Source organism: Pseudochaenichthys georgianus, chromosome 5 (genome assembly GCF_902827115.2).
Source record: "Pseudochaenichthys georgianus chromosome 5, fPseGeo1.2, whole genome shotgun sequence".
Lineage (NCBI taxonomy): Eukaryota > Metazoa > Chordata > Actinopteri > Perciformes > Channichthyidae > Pseudochaenichthys > Pseudochaenichthys georgianus.
Window position 1 is genome coordinate 42,520,656 of NC_047507.1, and position 20,590 is coordinate 42,541,245.

The 20,590-nt window shown below is 45.1% G+C and overlaps 1 protein-coding gene across 13 annotated transcripts in view; it reads right to left on the minus strand.

Annotated features, from left to right (window-relative positions):
- nfasca (neurofascin homolog (chicken) a) overlaps window positions 1-20,590 on the minus strand; it is an 81,006-nt gene that overhangs the window by 18,409 nt on the left and 42,007 nt on the right. For 7 of the 13 annotated variants that reach the window (XM_034082253.2, XM_034082268.2, XM_071203223.1 and 4 more), the window contains 16 exons: window positions 19,822-19,988; window positions 18,880-19,027; window positions 18,205-18,329; window positions 16,460-16,504; window positions 15,856-15,957; window positions 15,230-15,427; window positions 14,539-14,609; window positions 14,020-14,242; window positions 13,674-13,789; window positions 13,017-13,227; window positions 12,696-12,818; window positions 10,936-11,109; window positions 9,569-9,595; window positions 6,031-6,252; window positions 5,272-5,394; window positions 355-501 (listed from right to left, as the gene is read on the minus strand). In XM_034082253.2, coding sequence (XP_033938144.1) covers window positions 355-501; window positions 5,272-5,394; window positions 6,031-6,252; window positions 9,569-9,595; window positions 10,936-11,109; window positions 12,696-12,818; window positions 13,017-13,227; window positions 13,674-13,789; window positions 14,020-14,242; window positions 14,539-14,609; window positions 15,230-15,427; window positions 15,856-15,957; window positions 16,460-16,504; window positions 18,205-18,329; window positions 18,880-19,027; window positions 19,822-19,988 — 2,222 coding nt within the window. The remainder of the gene's footprint in view (window positions 1-354; window positions 502-5,271; window positions 5,395-6,030; window positions 6,253-9,568; window positions 9,596-10,935; window positions 11,110-12,695; window positions 12,819-13,016; window positions 13,228-13,673; window positions 13,790-14,019; window positions 14,243-14,538; window positions 14,610-15,229; window positions 15,428-15,855; window positions 15,958-16,459; window positions 16,505-18,204; window positions 18,330-18,879; window positions 19,028-19,821; window positions 19,989-20,590) is intronic. The other 6 variants (XM_071203230.1, XM_071203229.1, XM_071203224.1 and 3 more) reach the window with 5 other exon arrangements.

Here is a 20,590-nt window from a genome sequence, read left to right on the forward strand (position 1 = left end):
ATATTTCTTTACTTATTATGTCCATGCAATAATCAAGGAAGAACCCATTAGTCCCTCTGAGCATTAGCTTGTGCTTGGTGTGACTTTGGAAAGTCACAGTCAGACAATCCAGCTGACAAACCTTCACTCATAAATGATATTCTGTTCAAAGAGACAACCCAGTTGAAGTTAGATGTCTCTGAAATACAGAGGGGTGAGTGATTCACCTCTGGTAGAACATGCATGGAATCAAAGATTAAACCATGGTAACTCACCCAGCTTTGACTGAGTTACTGTAGACACTACTGACAGACTTGCACCCGAGTAGCCCACTTGGCTGGAACACCGGTTCCACCCGGCCAGGTGGGGTCTCACCTGCTTTGGTCTTAAAGGTGATAGATTTGCTGCTGATGCTGTTGAGCTCATGGGAGTAAACCCTCAGATGGTACATGGCGCCTGCGATCAGATCGGCCACCGTAATGGGGGGCTGTTTCACGGGGACAACGTTCACCGACTTGTCGCCTTGAAGACACAAGAAAGAGGCCAATCACACTCCAGGGGGTGTGGCCTTTGCTCTACAGTAAAGGCTGTCTTTACTAGCAAAAGTCACAGGATCATGATGAATTGCTTTCTCTGAGTTACTGCAGGATTACTGAGGTAAATTGAGACTGATAACAATGCAGTGCCCATCCCCGTCATAACGAATCATTCAGTTTGATATTACAGAAGCATATCCATGATCTAGTTTCCAACTTCTAGCTAGTACTTCTTATGAGCAAGGAGCTGCTCTTTGAAGCTCAGTCCAGCGGACACTTTCTGGTTCATTTGACTCTTTTTGGCTACATTTAAAAACTAATCTGATCATGTGGAATAAAGGGAAGGGGCGGCAAAGCATTGTTGTCCCAATTATTCACAGGCCCACACTTATCTCCATGAGGTTGAAACAAAAGCAGTGACAACAACCTGCATCTTTCAGAGAAAGACGAGTGGTCGTGACATGGCAGCTATGAGCATGACTCAGAGGTTGCAGTGTGAGGGTTCCACATCATGCACCGAACCATCAACCCTCTCAGCAGGTTGATGTCCTCCAGCACAACTCATTCCAAAGCCATGCTATTAGCAGCAGTCCTGAGACCAGCCAAACAAAAAGACTAATGCAGACAGAGGAGAAGACATGCCAGTCCTTTACACATTCTGAGTCAATGCCGTGATGTGAAGTCAAGTTCACTATTTAAGTACATATTTGGTGATGTTTGTGTTTTCAGACGACTGCAAATCATATTTAAATGTCTTTTTACTGAGACCACAGAACTGAATGAACACAACCTGTTGCTAAGTTGCTGCTGCAGATCAAGCTGTTGCTATTACAATCCGCTGAGTTCACTATTGCGACCATCACAAGGGTGCATACCTGACCCTTTAACTTGAGTTTTTCTCAATACATCAGGAAATTGATGACTTTAAATGAACTATTTACATACTTAATGCCTGATTCCTCTGTATGTCTATCCTACTGTGACTTTTAAATTCCATTTTACAATCCAACATTTTCTTGAATGAATCAGCAAAATGAAAACATTTAGCTTAAGCCAAATCACAGCAAATATATTGATACAAACTGGGAGGTTTCTTATATAACAGACAACCTCCTATCGTTCCAGTACAGTACATTGTTCAAGAATACTTGAAATAAATTGCATTTCTCTAGATTAAAGGTGGGGTAGGTACATTTGAGAAACCGGCTCGAGATCGGTAGAATTTGAAAATACACAACCGGAGAAAATCTGCCACTTCCTTATAGAGCCCCTCCTCCAACACACACGAACGCGCACGTGACCAATGAGGGCACGAGATAAGTTTGTGCCCCGATGGAAGGCTGACAGGCAGGTAGGCCATCCAATCCATTTAGCCGGGCTGGCTTAACGGATTGGTTGTACTTTTTACAGTATTACGGCTTCTACAGATGACATTTTTTATGGATTTTTTGTCAAAGCACTTCAGATATTCATTGCTATCGGGATGTTAAGAGCATTCCATGGAATATAACAAAAAGTGTATCTCGAGCCGGTTTCTGAAACTTACCTACCCCACCTTTAATGTAAGGAGAAAAGGGTACATTCTCAAAGATAAGGACAGAGTCTCTATTAGGGGCAGTTAAAAACAGCGAGAATAATTTATACAGTGCACTACTTTATCTTTTGAGAATTAGTACTGGTTACATTAATTAATTAAATCCATTCTTTTGATTGGTGTTAAGCTTCAGTCAGTAAAACTCAACACTGTCTACAGATGATGCACACAGGAAGAGGAGGGGCCTGAAGGCTTTCCATGTGTAAGGTAAAGCTGCAGCAATTGACGGGGCATTCGTTAATGGTTAGATAAAGACATATGTCAGGTATGATGTGAATGTTGTCCTGTCAATGGAGTAGGGTTGTGAAAGGTTCTTCATCCTGAATATATTGAGATAAGAGGTAACCATAGAGGAAGAGTTGAGCTTGTAAACATCACATTGAAAGAGAACCCTGTGTAGGTCTGTGACATGAAGCCTGTTTCAAAGGCGCAGTTGCCTCTGTACCTGAGGTTAATACATGCTACTGATCATCTTTTGAGCAAACTTGATCTCTTGAAATGCAGATCATGCATCGTGCTTGGACACAACATAATAAAGGAATGTATACGAGAGGACATTGAAGTGGTCATGCCATTTTTTTAGTTCATGTTGTGTAAAGACGGCAAAGTAGTAAATGATTAAATCAAACAACTTTAGCTTCACTTGGGATTACATTCAAGCAGCTCTCACTTTTACTGCAAAGAGCAAGTTATTCAAATATATCATGGTGGGAATACAAATATGTAGCTGTGTTTACATGAACAAATGACAGCATGAATGACAGCACACTGAACATGATTTTTCTTTTGCCAAACAACAGCATAATCCTTTTCATCTAATTAATGTTCTGAAACACATACAGAGACTACTGAGGAGTGGTCAGGAGGAAAGGTGGAGAATAAAGGGATGTGAGGGGAGGTGGGGGGGGTCGCTGCCACTCTTCACTTACGGCACTTTTCCACTGCAGGACCTAGCACGGCTTAGCACAGCTTAGTTTGGCCTTGGTAGGCCAGGCTCACTTTAAGCTGTGTTTCCACACCGGACTCTGAGGAAAATATTCGTTGTGGCCAAACGGCGGTACTACACTTCCGTATCAGTTGCTGGGCCCGGAAAGACTTTTTCCCATTGACTAACATTGGGAAAGAGACGTCTATAAATCGTTGGATACTTTTGTAACTAAATAAACTACCCAGTATGAACGCTTGTATAGCCCTTATTAAAAACATTCGCTCCTCAAGTTGTAAAAATGTGCTAATAACGTTATTCTGAGTTATTTTCCTCGGCATTATGAACGCGCATCTAACCCACGGGACCGCGCCACCCGACACGTTCATGTGACGTGTTCAGCACTACATGAGTTTCTCTTTACCCATGGATGCACAATAACAACGGATTATATGATTATATGAATACTTTCGTCACTCCACCGCTCCCATGTTTTATTTTGTGTTGGCATAAGTTAGTCTCTCTCCGTTGGTGCACTGGGCTAATGCAAATGCTAATAATGCTAATGCGAGCAAATAAAATGGTGGCTTCACTAAAACCTTTCAGAGTTTTACGGGGCGTGGTTTGCAATTCGCCCAGCCAATCGAAATTGGAACCTTTTTCTTCAGGTTCACAAAAAAAAGTCCTAGTTCCCGATCTTTTTGGTGTGAACGCAAAATCCCAGGAACTATCGGAACTATTCCTGGGAAAAGTACTCCGGTGTGAAAGCACCTAAAGCTTTCAGATCTGACCTTAGAGAACAGAGTGGGCGGGGGGAGACCATTAGATCAGTCTCTTCACCCCCCTCACCTCCCTTCTTCTCACCCTTTCTCTTTCTGTTCACATACAGACATCATTAAGAATTAAAGCCACAGCCCGAACACATGAAAAATACATCCTTCCTTCTTTCCGTTCATTATCAAAGATCACATTGGAAGCAAAATCAGAGAGCCTTTAAGTGCTGGCAAATCCAATCTCAAGCAGCTCTGGTATTTTAGAAAAGGAGGGATGATGCGTTTTATAAAAGCAGACTTCAAGATTTCCAAACACCAAATCCAAAGCAAAAGGAAAGTGATAATGGAAACATGATGGGCGAAAAACAGCATTTCAGACAAAGCCAGCAGAATCCAATAAGAGCCAATCAAAGCCAGGCAGCGTGTTGGTGAGGACACATCGTGATGGGGCGCGGGAAGTCAGGAGTGACAGGAGGATGAACATTTCAACATTTAAAGAGCAGAGAAAGGTATGAAGAGTTCAAGAGAAGCACAGACTGAGCTGTGAATGTGGTTTATGCAGAAAGACAAGGACACATTTTAGCAAAACCATTGAGAAGAAACTGCTATTCAGGTGTAATTAAAGCCTGATTGACACAAAGGTACACATTGTCTCCATTATGTTTGCTTTATCATAACAACAGATCCCGCTGCTAACCACATTGCATTTCATTTAGAAAAGAGGGGAAAGGTTTGGCCAGAAGTAAATATACCCATCTGTTTGTGAACATAACTCATACAGTGCTATTTGTAAAAGTGGGCTGGAGTAGATGCTAAAGTAGATCTGGGTGTCTTTAAAAAGACAGTTCCTTCTCTCATCCCCAGCCCTGGAAACCATAGCTGAGGTTCCTTTAAACATGTTTCAAGACATCTGGTCTTTGTTAAACACCGCACGTCAAAGCTGCCAATGGGTCATTATACATATCAGCTTTTTTAAATCTGCATTAATTAAATTACGTTTGTTTGCCACTTAGGGCAGAACTCCACAACAACCAGATAGTGGCTTGCTAAAGATGATTTTAGCTAATGTGTGTATATGTTTAGGTAAGTATCCCAAAGCAGCTGAAAGAGGCTAAAAGGCGTCAGACCTGCAGAGTCCGTGACGACTCTCTGTCGGGTTAATACTACAACCAAACAATGACATTAGTCATAATCATTTGACCCATTGTTCAAATGAAAGTCAATGACAGTGAGTGTTTAAAATGAGAGCTGGTCAAGTCCTTAATCTTAGAGGTCAAACCGACATCGTAGAGTCTATTATATTCTAATTTGGTGGTCCAATCATTTCATGTCTTTCAAATCTGTTTTGTTAAATCTGTTTAGCCTTATCTTTGATAATAATCTTTGACATCTCCCTACGCTGTGTGTCTGTGATAACCAGACAGCTTGGTTTGATATCTCCGGTGGCCTGGACTGGTTTCTTACTGTCCAGTGTGAACTCTAGCACAAACTCGCTGCTGCCGACCGGGAAGTTGTGTCTCCAGCTGACGTTAGCGTAGTTACTGTTAGGCTCCACCGTCAGATTGCAGATCTCCAGCCCAGGGACCACTACACAGGGGGGTCAGGGGTAGAGGGTTAAGGGTCAGGGGCAAGTGGCAGAGAGTGCACAGTTACAACAACCACACACGCATCTCAATGAAGAGCGATGCATGGCGCGAGCACGGAGGGACGCTAGCTACGAGAGCATCGTTTTAAAGGGTACCGAAGTAGACCATGATCTGTCTGAAGCCAGAAGTACCTTTGTTTTCATGGACAGGAAACTCACCCATAAGAAATACCTAATCCTAACAGAGGATTTGTTAACACTTAGCTGGGATACTTAATTCTGGTTTAGAGTGGACTCATTGACCTTAACAACCCAAAGAAGAGGTGAGCTCTGCCAATAGCACACCTTTATCACTCACGAGATGAAGGCTGCTTTCTCTTATCATTCCATTTAAAAAAGGTTTGTATTCTCACTGCCTGACCAGGAGGTTAGCTGCCGGCTGCATCCCAATATTCTGAAGTAATTCCCCACTTGTTGTACAGTAGGTACAGCACAGATTATTGGAATGCAGCTCTGATGTGGTCTCCTGTTCCGTCAGGGGGGAGAAGGCAATCGTCTTTTGTCAACCATGAGGCGCCGCTCAGCGTGCACTCAGACAATAGAAACACAGGCCAATCAAATGGGACAACAGCATGTACCCAACACATTGTGATCAGGGCGCCTGGTGGGGACCGGCTCAGGACGTGCAGTGGCAGTGGTCGCCTCAGTCGTAGTGGTAGGAGCAGCAGTAGTGGTAGAAGTAGTGGTAGTAGTAGTTGAGGTACTAATGGTTGTCGGAGCGATGGTAGTTGGAGGAAGAGGAGCGAGAGGAGGAGGAGTAGGAGAGAAAGCTGAATCTACGGAGGCCTCTGTAAGCTCCACTACAAGGGAGGAGGGGGGAGAGAGCAAAGGGTTAAACACAAGGCAGCAGGAGAACATCTAACAGACACACACACACACACACACACACACACACACACACACACACACACGCACGCACACACACACACACACACACACACACACACACACAGGACAGAATTGCTCTCAAGCAGCACACATCACTGCGCACACCAAACGTCAGACTAAGTATCATGGGGGAATAGACCATCCAGCCTTCATGTGAGTGTTTCCTCTTCATCTCTGATCAGATGCATCCACTCCTCTTCATCGTCCTGCATGGACAGAGGTTGCACTGCCACCAAGAGGACACCTGCTGATATTACAACATGCCTGCCATTGTGTTTCTTTCAAAGAAGGAGCATTTGCGTGTCGGGTCTTGGTTTAGAAAAGCCCAACTGGTAACCTTATTTTGATTACATAGTTGTGTTGCGTTTAAAGGGGAACACGTGTTTTAAATCCACAAAGGTCCGTTGAATCATGTTGGGGAGTACGACTTGTCTTGTGCCAGTGAGAAACTGACTGTCTAACATCTGAGAGAATCACCGTGACGATTTACCTCGGCTTAGATTCACGGGCTAACCATCTATAACAAAAGCCTGTGTCGCAGACTCGGGCTGTGGACCGGAGATACACGGGGCAAAGACAAAATAGGCTATTGGTTGCATTATGGGAAATAATGTGGGATCTAGCTGGGGATGCCCCAAAAGAGATACAGCAAATATTTTAGGATAAGCGACAATGACAAAATGCAAACTATGCTAAATTGTCAAGCGGAGGGGCGAAAAGTCAAACTGTAATGGCACTATTAAGTACTCGGTATCGGCAAGTACTCACATGTAAGGACTTGTACTTGCTGTCGGTCTAACACATAGTGGTGCTGCTGTATCCCTAGATCAAGCATACTTAGCTTACTGTTAACCCTTGTGTTCATGGTTGTGTTACTCAGCCAGTGTTCCTGGACCCGCTGGACCCGCTGGACCCGCTGGACCCGCTGGACCCGCTGCCTTTTTGGGCTTCAGTTCAACACCATCGAACTATTCCATGTTGAAACACTCAACAGATGTTTCCTTCGTCCCAATGAAAGCAATATGCAGCAGATGGTGAACATGTGTTCCATCACATGAATGAATTAAGTGCTACTCGTTGTTGTGCGCGCTGACCGGCGACCTGTGGCTCGTCTTCTGTTTGCACCGAGCTGATGCTCAATCCATCCTCTTCTTCAAAGTCACATTCTGAAACCTCTACTTCATCATCATCACATGGTTCTCTCTCTTCCAGAATCATTTGCACGGCCCTCTGGGCAGAGAACCCGACACCCTGCATGTCATGTGAATGTGTGGGGGGGGTACAGTGGGTGGTCACTGGAAATGTGTTCTGATATGTTCTTCACAGAAAGTGAGTCATTTGCCTTTAGCTAAAGGATGGACCGGGTCGCACAGACCCGGTCCATGAAGGGTTAAGTAGGAGCAACATATCTTCTCTTAGATCTGCCTCTCACAGCTCCCTACACGTTGAAGCAATTGAAGCACCTTTTAGTGTGGCTCCTCTCAAGTACTTACCAGATGGACCTCATGTTTAAGCTACAGATCAACCCTTCACAGGCAGCTCATGTACGCACATATAGCGGAGGGGAAATACAACGCACACACCGCGCTGGGTCCAGCACGGCCTAGTGCACTAACGGTTGGTCACTCCTGAAGTGCCTTCATGTGTAGGCCTTCTCCAGTCAGTAAAGGGTCCTGATACCTACATCACACCACAACCCCTAACCCCAGCCAGCATGCTCGTCTCCCCAGACTGGAGACCAATCATATCGTCAAGCCACCGGGCGTGCGGGGGAGGGGAGTGAGACGTGACGATGGAAACATCTGAAAGCGTCACAGCCCAGTCAGCGCAGAGCTTCAGGACCTGTGATCCTCAGTGTGTACTACTGACCAGGTGAGCGCAAGCACTGGATACAGATGGCAGAGGGAGATGACTTTTGGAAAAGCTCAGAAGCAAGATGATAAGCCAGTGAGGGAGGGAGGGGGGGGGGGCAACAGCTGATGGAGTTTCTCTGTAACCCCAGCACACTCATCAATTCACATCAAAAGGTTTCCCCCATCCTGACAAATCGACGCAAGCACATGCATCTCCTCCCATCACTCACTCACACACACACACACACACACACACACACACACACACACACACACACACACACACACACACACACACACACACACACACACACACACACACACACTCTTGAAACAGCGGTGTCATCATCATGGTGACTGAAAGCGGATCAGAACACATGAGTAGCTTGTGTCCCGTGGCAGGAGGAGGCAGCGATGCTGTGGGGTGGCAGTGAGGTGTGCTATCAGGGATTGGTGGAGACATCTAAGCTGAAATGTCAACATAACAAATCGTTCGAGGGTTCTTCAGAAGCGGTCAGGGGGTTGGCCTGAGAGTCTATCTAGCTCTGCGACACACATCTCTCCGGCTTGATTCACAGATCTCTTCTCAGGCATTTCACAAGAACACGTTGAAAGAAAAGGTAGATTTTGAGCCGGAGGTGCCAGAATTGGGAGTGCTGACTCATTCCAGTGCCACAATGTATACCTAAGAATTAGAATGTATAAAATATGTGATGTTACATTTTCACACACCTTCACATCATACACATGTCACTCACTCAGCTGTGTTCAAGCTATAGATGACCTTAAGCATGGAGCGTGGATCCCTGACAGCACACGGCAGCAGGTGGAGATGAGAGAAGGAGACAGCAGGACAGTCCACGAGCTAAAGGACTATACCATATACCTATAAGGTATAACTGCTGAGAAGTTACAGTTTTACAGACATTATGAATGACAAACTGTAACTTTGACCTGATGTGGTGTTAACATTTGTTTCCGAGGATCTGTCCCTCAATGTAGAGACAGCAGGACTCGGGTCGTTGAGCGTGCCTCCAAGCTGGTTATCTTGAGTCTGACCAACGTAAGCATTGAAAAAGGCTCTGATTGAATATGTTGAAGATGCAGTCACAGAACAGCTTCCTGTTGGGACCACGCAAGGGGCGTGTCATGATACTTGACTGACTGTCAAATGAAAGGCACATGTGAGTTTCCCTGATGGGGTTAAACGAGTGCAGCGGCTCCCCCTGCTGGCTGCAGGGTGTCAGCACTCTGATGGCTATACGATGACTAGTGGACTGCTCTGCTGCCTGGTGGGAAGGTGAGCAGGAGAGAGGTATGGGGGGGGGGGGTAAGGAAAGGCAGCAGGCACACTGTGCTTCTCATTCCCCATTACCTAGGCCGGTAGAGTCAGTACCGTTGTCTGCCAACAGAAGAGGAGAGGAGACAGGAGAGAGGAGAGAGGAGAGAGGGGGTGAGAGAGGACCCAGATGGGCAACATCTTCTCGGGTCTGGAGAGATGAACATTGCTCTGTGTGGAAAGTGAGTAGGAAAAGATTGTGTGCATGTGTGTGTGTTTGTGCGTGCGTGCGTGCGTGCGTGTGTGTGTGTGTGTGTGTGTGTGTGTGTGTGTGTGTGTGTGTGTGTGTGTGTGTGTGTGTGTGTGTGTGTGTGTGTGTGTGTGTGTGTGTGTGCGTGCGTGTGTTTCTGCATGTGTGTGTGTTTCTGCATATGTGTGTGTGTGTGTGTGTGTGTGTGTGTGTGTTTCTGCATGTGTGTGTGTGTGTGTGTGTGTGTGTGTGTGTGTGTGTGTGTGTGTGTGTGTGTGTGTGTGTGTGTGTGTGTGTGTGTGTGTGTGTGTGTGTGTGTGTGTGTGTGTGTGTGTGTGTGTGTGTGCGTGTGTGTGTGTGTGTGTGTTCATCCATCAGTGACAGACCCGTTCTTTCTCCATCTGATACAAACAAAGAGGCCAGTGTTTACTAAAGGGCCTCACTCACTTTCTATTTCTATGTGTTTGTCTGTCACACACACACACACACACACACACACACACACACACACACACACACACACACACACACACACACACACACACACACACACGTCCCAGTGATGCACACAGCCAGTCTCTCCCGAGGCAGACACCCTGTCGCAGAAAGGCTGTCATGCCGCAGTGGAAGCCACACGATGCAGCAGAGAGGAGTGAAGCCACATCCATCAACACGTTCACAAATGATCCTATCAAGTTTTAAAAACTAAAGTATTGTAAGATAATTTATTAAAGAATAATCATGTACTGTATTATTTTTGCTTCCCTACCAATGACTCTATTTTCACTCTGAGTCCTTTTCTAACAGCTGGTTGCTGTAGGTTAAAGGAAACATTAAGGGAAAGTGAAAATGTTAAATTGGTTAAAGAGTTTCTAAAACAATTAGGCTCCAAGACAAAGACAGATACGATACATCAGGCTTTGCATATCCTAAAAGAACTGTAAAGGAACAATTCATTATTGGCAATATTGTCTCATCCTTATCATTTAAAGATCGATGGCTCAAAGTGGTTGGCACTATCGAGTCAGCTTAGACCTGTGACTTGTGTAACCTTCTTTAAACCAATGACATCAACTATTAAACGCAAAAACAATGAACTTGCTTTGTGTTGTTCCCCTCCTGTGAACTGGCTGCGTGTCCCGTGAGTGTTAGGGTCTCAGCACGTCTTCATGAAGCACTGACTGTTGTTCTTTGTGTTGGTATAAATAGTCACCTTCATTGGTGAAGTGTGGGGACTCCTCGGCGAACACCTCCCCCGCCCCCACCTGTGTGAGCGCTGACAGGAAGAACTTGTAGCGGGTGGAGCGGTCCGGCAGGCGGAGGCTGAACTCTGTCACATTGGGAAGGAAGGTCTCCAGCTGGTGGCGGCCCACTCTGGAGGCGTTGACTACACACACACACACACACACACACACACACACACACACACACACACACACACACACACACACACACACACACACACACACACACACACACACACACACACACACACACACACACACACACACACACACACACACAGAGCGACAGAGGGTCAGTTTGCTGTCACAATGTGCCACACATGATCACATTTACTCGAGTACTGTGCTTAAGTAACCTTTGGTTGAACTTGAGTACCGTACTTTTCGGACTATAAGCCGCGACTTTTCCCCCATTTTTGTTGTACAGCTAACGGCCACTAGGGAACCTCCTAAATCTATGGGTTTTACAGGTAAAATTAACCACCTGTAACCCTACGGGCTCTAGGACCGGTCCGCGCCCGCCACCTCTAAGCGGCGGCCTCCAGCGGGAAAAGCTGGAGGCCGGAAAAGAGTGAGACAGGTAGCGCGCCAAAGTAAAAGTGGAACCGAGAGACAGAACGAGAGCAAGACAGACGGACACTTTAGCTGCTGCGGCTCATATGCAGGTGCGCTTTATAGTCCGAACAGTACGGTACTTCCATGTTATGCTACTTTGACTCCACTACATGTATTTAATCCCTTTAGTTACTTCACAGATGTGGATGAATGATGTGAAATATAACCAAGTGTTGAATCAGACTTTAGTTCCACCTGGAGTGAATCCACCAGCTACCCTGCAGTCTACAAAGTACTTCAGACTAGCTGCACCTTCACCAGCTTTGAGAACACTTTCATGATCAATCATTATAAAACATATCATATATATTATTCTGAGATGGACCAGTCTGCACAACGACTACTTTGGTAGCCTACTTTCACTATATTTTGATGAGAATACTTTTCTACTTTTACTTGAGGAACATTTTGAATGCAGGACTTTAACTGTAACAGAGTATTACTACACTCTGGTACTCTTTCTGAAGTACAAGATGTGAGTAATACTGCCACCTCTGTGTAGTCTGGTACTACTGTAGCTGCCACCTCTGTGCTTCCTCCTTGCAGTCCATCTTTTCAATGGCCACCCTTACTGTTACTGAGGTGTGTAGAAGTGTTTTCATTCATGCTGCTGTGTCTCACATTGTAAACTCGTGTGGTCAAAATGCCATTTACTTCACATTCCTGTTCCAAAAGTGATGTCAGGATGTTAGTGCCAGAGAAATAACATGTGTGCTTGTATAGCACTTTTTTAGAAAATAATTATGATCACTTTCATAACATGTTGGGTTCTCTTCATACGTATAGCATCTGCAGTCTTCTGGGTCCATTTTCTAAATCTGTCAACATGTTTTAACTCACAAATGAGTTTTCATTTTGTGTAAATGAGGTCTATTGACCATACATTTGTGAGAAGAAGAGTACAACGTGTGTTAAGTATGAACACAGTTGGCTTATAAGGGTGAACATGTATACAGTGTATACTATGTAGGACAGACGTTGCACAGTGGAAACGAAGACAGCACAAGGGTTGAATGAAAACTATAAACCAAAAAAAGAATCAAGCCAGTAATAAAATGCTTTCTGTCTTTGTCCCAGTTGAGTTGAGTCGTTGTGATCAATGTGAGCAGCTCACCTGTCTGGTACTTGAGCTGGTAACCAATCAGGAGGCCGTTGGGCTCGAGAGGCTTGTCCCATTGAAGGTGGATGGTGTCGAAACCTCTCCTGCTTATCCTGAAAAACTTGGGAGCATCCGGCACTAAAAACACACACACACACAACACAAGAACGGGCTCAGCATTTACAGACATTCAAAGCTACTTCCATAGTCCATCTGAACTCAGGGTTCAGTCGGGTAGAGGTCTGGTTCTGCATATTAAAGAGTCTGAACACGTTAGTGAAACGAGATGTGGTTTCTCTTGGAGGATATATGTCAGTAGTGAGGCAGCGTCCTCACCCCCCTCCTTGGTGGTGATCTCCACCGTGTTGCTGGGCGGACCCTCGAAGCCGCTGTTGGCCACCACCATGAACATCTTGTATTTAGAGAAAGGCACCAGGTCGCTGAGGACTCCCGATGGCTCTGCAACGACGCTGTAGAACCCTTTGGTGTTCTTCTCTTTACTGACCAGCAGACCTGGAACCAGACTGGACTCACGCCAGTAGTACAACTGGGGAGGAGCAGGAGAAGGAAGGGGTTATTATGGGAAAGACCAGCGGAGGAGATGAAACCAGAGGAACTGAGCTTTAGAGTGTGCGTAGCAGGCACAGAATCAAAGTCACACTGAAAGTAACATTCAGGTCCGCATTCAAAGTCCGGTGGAACTTCTGGTTCATAATTTGATCAGGTATAGCAAACACTTCACACATGAATGCCCATATCTAAAGGTTAAGCCCCACTTCACTGGACAGAAGAACTCACTAAACATGTTTTTAAAGTTTTAAACCGTTTACCTTAAAATGCAGAATTGTTCCCTCGAATACAAAGAAAATGTAACAAAGCCTATTATTTCTCACTATTGAGTGATGAATAGTAAATAGTCCTGCATTACGGTGTATGCCACATCTGTTCTACCCAAACCCTGCAGCGGTTCCTGACATGAGAGAGAGGACCCACCCGGTACTCCTTGAACTCCCCCTGCACAGAGCTCAGGTCCACGGGCCCCCAGTGAAGGTTCACCTTGGTGCTGTCGGCCTTCGACACCCGCAAGTCAGTGGGAGCGGCGCTGGGATCTGACCGCACGGAGAAATGGGCATGTTATGTTTTATTTATGGAAAGGTGCAGTTCTGTTCATAAAGAAAGAAGCAGGTTGTGTCCGTGGGGCTCTTGTTGCTTCGCAGACAAGACTTAACGATGATACTGTAAGAGTTTGTGTCATCCTGAAAAGCTTCAACACGAAGTATCTACCAGCTTTCTTCAGAGAATCAACTTCCCATTGGCTTTCACCAACGGCTCTACTCACTGTCCTCCCCAGAGTACCCAGTGACCACGTTGGACTCGGGCCCCTGCCCAAACTCGTTCCTGGCCTGGATCTTGATCTCGTACGGCACGTAGGTTCCTGTGTTGTGGACGACGTGTTTGGGCCCCGCCGTGGTCACGTTCCTCCACTCCTCCCCGGCATCCTTCCTCCTCCACCACACGCTGTAGTGCATGTTGGGGCCATTTCTCTCCAGGTCCAGCAGAGGCTGGAGAGAACAGACAGGGGGCTGTTAAAGAGTCTTTTCTGAATACAGTGTTTTGCTTTTTTCAAATTAGTAAGAGATGAAAACACTTGGGTGAAGTCAGCCATTAGCCAACCTTTTCATGGAAGTTAAAACAGTTTCAAATATTATTTTCAGTCAAATAAATACCATCAAAACAACTAATACTTCGATATACCTCTTGATTTGACCGTCCCAATTCCATCCATGATCATTTCTTAGAATAATGCATGTGTTGCCATGACTAACAAGAGCAACGTCCTGCCCTCCACATGTCCTACCTCCCAGCTGATCTCCATATTGTCCTTCTTGGATCCCCATCCTCGCAGTCCTCTGGGAATAGCGTCTGGAGCTTTAGTTAACAGACAACAAGTCAACAGTATTACCATGACGTGAAGGAATGTACCCTAAGCAGTGTTGAACTCTAGCATGGATACAGCAACTTCGTCTCAAGCTAGTTGACTTGCTATTGTGTAGCAGTCACTAGATAGTACAGTATAATACTATACTTATATACAATGACATATTATTTATATATATTATTAGAATAACATAATACATAACAAGTGTATTATAGTACACTATGATATAATATGAGATATTAAGCATAACAGAGTATACCATTGTATATTATAATATACATATTTAGGAGAAATCATTCCTATTCAAGAAAGACTGCAAAATATGCAGTCTTTATTTTTATTTACATTTATTGTGAAGACTGTTTTCTTCTGCTTCCATATTTGAAGCAGCTCGAAGGAAGCATCCTGGCTTCAGGTTATTCCAGATTGAGGATATTATCTTACAGGCTGGACATTCTTTATTTAGAGGACACTTCCACGACTTCAAAGGTCACAGTTTGCTTTGTGTGAAGAACATGAAGTTATGATCTGATGTGAACACATGTAACCTCGGAGTCTTTGAACAGCCAGAAGCAGGTGGTGTCAGATGGGTGCGTGTGGTGCTGCTCACCCGCTCCGCTGGTCTTGTATCGGGGGGAGGGCCGGCTGGGGGTGCTCTGGCCCACGGAGTTGATGGCGATGACTCTGAACTGGTAGTTGACGAAGGGGTTGAGCTGCAGGATGACAGAGTTCAGGTCTCCGGGGTACGAGGACAGGTCCTGCCACCTGCCGGACTCCCATCGGTCCTCCTCAAACTGGACCAGGAACTCTGCAGAGACACAGAGCCGAGTGAGGAGAGGGAGACCGGAGGGGGGGGGGGTCATTATAGCCTTCTCTATACGAGAAGCAGCTATGCTTTATATCGATCAGTATCAATGTGTGATATGAGAGGACGCGGCCTCACATTTGGGGTCCTGTAATTGTGGTCTGATAATGGTTTGAGGCAGTAACACGGACATCATGTCACTTTTCTGAATTCACTGTTTCATTCTTTTCCTTTCCCCACCTCGTCACTTCATCTTCATTAATGATGATTATTTATCAAAACTCGGACTGCTTAGCTATTTGTCAAAGCGTCAAAAGTCAACCCTAAAACATGGTTATAATATCAGTACTGAGATGTTGGGTCAACACATCGTGATAGGAGGTTCTTCATCAGACGAGCCGGATGCTTGTGACACCTGTCCAGGTTCTGACCTGTGATCGGTCTCCTGTGGTCGTTCCCGGGGATCCAAGTGAGGCGAACGCTGCGGGCCGCGGGGTCCGACAGGTCCAGATCCATGGGAGGGTCCGGACGGTCTGCAGAGAAGCTGAGCTTAGGGAACACACTCCAACACACACATGCAGGCGACCACAGGCATGCTGCAGGACGGGTCACTCGCACTGTACACAACCATTTTAGCTCCTAATCCGTCAATCAATCTTAAATCCAGACACACCACTAGATAACACCTCCAGATCTCCTCCCAATACAACCGTGTGTTCTTTTTAGGGAATTGTTAATATATAACCTGGTGACATTAGTAAACTATAGAAACAACTCAACATGGCTCTGAATGGGACAGCATGAGCCGCCTGGACAAACGTGTTCAGACTCACTATGAGAGCCAATGACTGGACAGGATGGATTGTGATGCATGCAAGTCAGGGACAAAGCCCTTATGATAAATGTTATAATTACAGCAGAGGCACAATTAAAAAAAGACGGCGAGGACAAAAAGTAAAAGAAAAGACGACAAACAGAAAAACCATCAGGACAGAAAAGAAAAGACAAAGACATTTCCACCGAGCCGTGTGTTACCTGGAGGCAAGGCACTAGAGACTGAGGGGTGGAGGGAGGCTTCCTCTGTGGGGGGGGGGGGGGGGGGGGGGGGTCAGGAAGTGGGGGTAAAGGTTAGAGTTTGAAGGTTAGTCAACAACCCGGTCATCAGCTAGGGATAGTCAGCATGTCATTTAGTATTGTATTAATCCAGTTTGATCATATAATCATCATAGATACATGTGAGACTTTGTAATGATCGCACTGGAAGAAACTGAACCGCTGACTTTAAGTAAATGTATTATGTCGACAGATTTCACATAACTGTATGACGTTGAAAGCAATAATATTAAGTTTAAATAAAAAAAAATAGGTTGAACTTTAATATTATTGCTTCAACTAACCGGATACCGTTATGTGAAATCTGTCGACATCATACCTTTACAAAGTCAACTTGTCAGTGTTTTCAGTGCATCACATTTGAGACACAGATGTCACGCAGGTTTGAGTCTTTAAGGATAACGCACCTCTTTGACTGCTGGCCATGTTTTACTGTTAGCAAATAACAATGTCCTGTTCCTGTGAGCCGGCGTTATTAATGACAAGTCTCATGTACAAACAATGTTCACTAGGGCTGTGCAATTAATCGTATTTTAATCGCGATTACGATTTTGGCTTGCAACGATTACGAAAACAACGTAATCGAAATACAACGATTATTATTTTTATTAAACCATTTTTTTTTTTTAATTATTATTATTTTTTTAATTGTTTTTTCAGTTGAATTATACTTAAAGCTCAGATTAATCAACTCTTAAAAACATACAGTTCACTCGTGATATTAATTATTGACCAACATAATCGTGATAATGATTTTTGCCATAATCGCACAGCCCTAATGTTCACACAGCGAGCAGGAAGCAGCTTCTCTGCACGATAACACAGAGCTACTATCTCAGGACGCTGCATGCAAACGGCTACATCAGTGACAGCAAGTCGTGTTAAGGTAAGCTAGTTGTACCGTACTTTTCGGACTATAAGCCGCGACTTTTCCCCCATTTTTGTTGTACAGCTAACGGCTACTAGGGAACCTCCTAAATCTATGGGTTTTACAGGTAAAATTAACCACCTGTAACTCCATGGGTTCTAGGACCGGTCCGCGCCCGCCTCCTCTAAGCGGCAGCCTCCAGCGGGAAAAGCTGGAGGCCGGAAAAGAGCGAGACAGGTCGCGCGCCAAAGTAAAAGTGGAACCGAGAGACAGAACGAGAGCAAGACAGACGGACACTTTAGCTGCTGCGGCTCATATGCAGGTGCGCTGTATAGTCCCAAAAGTACAGTAAGTATTTTAGTATTTAGTAGACATATGCACGATTTCCACTTGAAGACATAGAGCTGAAAAATAGTAAAGTGTCAGGAAGAACTGAGGACATTGACAGTAAATGTTTAAAGATAATTGTTATAAGAAATAAGACAAAAACAAAAACGTTATAGTGTGTATTATGTGTATGCGTGCTGGAGAGGGCAAGAGAGGACATCACTTGAACATTTCAATGCTGACAAACTGCCTACTTCTACTTTACTATCGACTTAACACTATATCTAAATGTGAGTTAAAGCAATTATACTTTAAGATATTCAACTGGCGCCTGTAGTTAGATCTTTACACAACATTATTCTGCATGGAAATTACATAAGGTTACACTTTAGAGTTTTTTTATATGCCATAAAACTCATTTAGTATATTGAATGTGAATGTGTGATTGTCTGCAGCTGCTCAGATTGTGTACCTAGCACAGTGAGGCGGGCGGAGGCCGAGTCCTCGTCTATCTCAGATCTCACAGAGCAGCTGTATGTGCCCTCATCGCCTTCGTTCACATTAGGGATGCTCAGGGACTGCTCGTTCTTCTTCAGCCTGGGGGGGGGGGACAGACGGAGAAGGGTTGTTAAACATCAATAGTTCAAGTTCATCTCTGTGTGAAATGGATCAGGCATGCAACGCTCAAATCAGATCACTGTCCAGTGTTGAAGACACAAAGCGGGTTTCTGCGATTACACTTTTATTTTACAGTCAGTCACTTCTCTGCAAACATTGTGTTATTGTGTTGGGAACGTTGTCCCATATGCACCCTGCCTTATACGTAAACGAGAGCATGTACAGACCCAGAAGACTGTCTGGTTGTTTTGCAATGAAAGCATCTTTATGTAAGAATATACTAATGTTTCAAAATGAATGTGCTTATCTGCCAAATATTAGACTTACAGTAACAACCCACATTACCTTAACAAGTCAATGAATCACAAACAGACTAAGGTCCCGTGGTACACCATATTGCGCAGAGTAAAGGCATTTCTTTGTGGATAAATGTGTTGTATCTGTTAAAACACGGACAGGAGGACAGCTGGGGGTTGGCTGTACAGGCGCAGCATCAGAGGCTGTGTAGTGTAGGTGTAGGTGCTGGTACCTCCATCCCAGGTGGAGGGGCTTGTCGTCCTTGGTCCAGCTCACAGTGACAGGCAGGCTGGGGTCAGAGGTCACCTTACAGTCCAGGTGGACCGTGGAGCCCCGGATGGCGGACTGGTGCTCCGGGGCTCTGATTATACGTGTGGGCTCTGAGGTGGAGGCAGGTGGAGGGGAACACACACACACAGTCACACACACATGCTACATGAACTCACTCGTTGAGAGGCATCCAGGAGAAGAGTGACAGGTGACATCAGGACAGCAGAAAGCGTACACACCTTCCGGCGCAGACTGAAGACTCATCTCTTTCGAGCGATATAACTGCTAACAGAGCACTTATATACTAACAAAGGGCTGGCTTCTCTAAAGCCAGCTGAGTAGCACTTGAAATGTGTTGCTCTATGAAGCCTGATGTACTTTATGATTCTGTTTTCTTCAAGGTTGTATCTTCCTGGTCGAACGCACTTATTGTAAGTCTCTTTGGATAAAAGCGTCAGCGTAAAGTAATGTGACGTGTGTCTGATGGCTGACAGAGCAGGTGGATGGAACACACTCTTTTCTAAAAGGCTCACACACACTATCACTTCACTGTTAGAGCAGCACACTCCCAACATCGTTCTGTGAAGCAGGAGAACTAAATGTGCATAACATTACGTTCAACACAATCTGCTGTTAATAACACAAACATATACAATTCTCTTTTGCTCTGAGAAGCTATTTTGTAGGAAATGGGAGTTTCATTAAAGGCACGAGAGATTTAAAAATGTCCAGCGGTGCGGGCGGTTTGGCACAAGGGAAAGAAATCATCTCATGCGACACGAATGTCCTCTTTTACCAAACCAGGTCATGGGATTCCATGAAGAAGTCATAACTGGACATGAGTTCTTGCATGGTTACAGGATGTAATATCAGCATCAGTCTGAGGGCGGCAGTGGTGACTGACCTTTGACCTCCAGGCGGACCTGGTTCTCGGCCTTTCCCAGCATGCTGCTGGCCACACAGGTGTAGGTCCCCTCGTCCTCCATTCTGGCCCGTATGATCTCCAGTGTGCCGTTGACGTAAACGCGGTACTGCCCGCCATCCAGCCCACTGCCCTGTCCGTTCTTAAACCTACACACATCAAAAACACAGAGTGTGAACAAGTACATTCCATAATATAGTACCACTTGCTCAAGTACACATGGACATGGTCCTCTCCTCCAGCGCAGTGTTTGAGCCCCGGTAAAGGTTTTAACATTAAAGAAATCCCACGGTTCACCAACAAGCAAAAAGGAACAAATCACACGCTGTAGCTTAAAACATCGTGTATAAAAAGACGATATAATGAAGATTTAATGACAAGGCTTTCTATTTGGCCACAAGTTCAGCTGCTAATAGCTAGCTTAGCTCTCAGGCGCCTTTGTGGTGTTTCTCAGAAATGTTACCTATTTCTCAGTTTGTTTACGAAGGCTAACAAAATAGTCTGTGTTCCAAATCCAAACGAAAGATAACTGTTGCTGTATTGCCTCCAGCTCACCGTTGTTTCTTTATTTTACCACCACTCATACGAGGGTCTTCCTCTGGGTTGGATTTTGTCCAGGATCCGGTTCAGTTTTTCCAAATACTCATCCAGCGTGTTCGTCTTCTCAACGCAACCTCTCCCGCACATCACTCGATGCTGCTGTTTTAACGGGCTAGCTACTGCCACAGAAGAGTATGTAAGTACTTAGCTA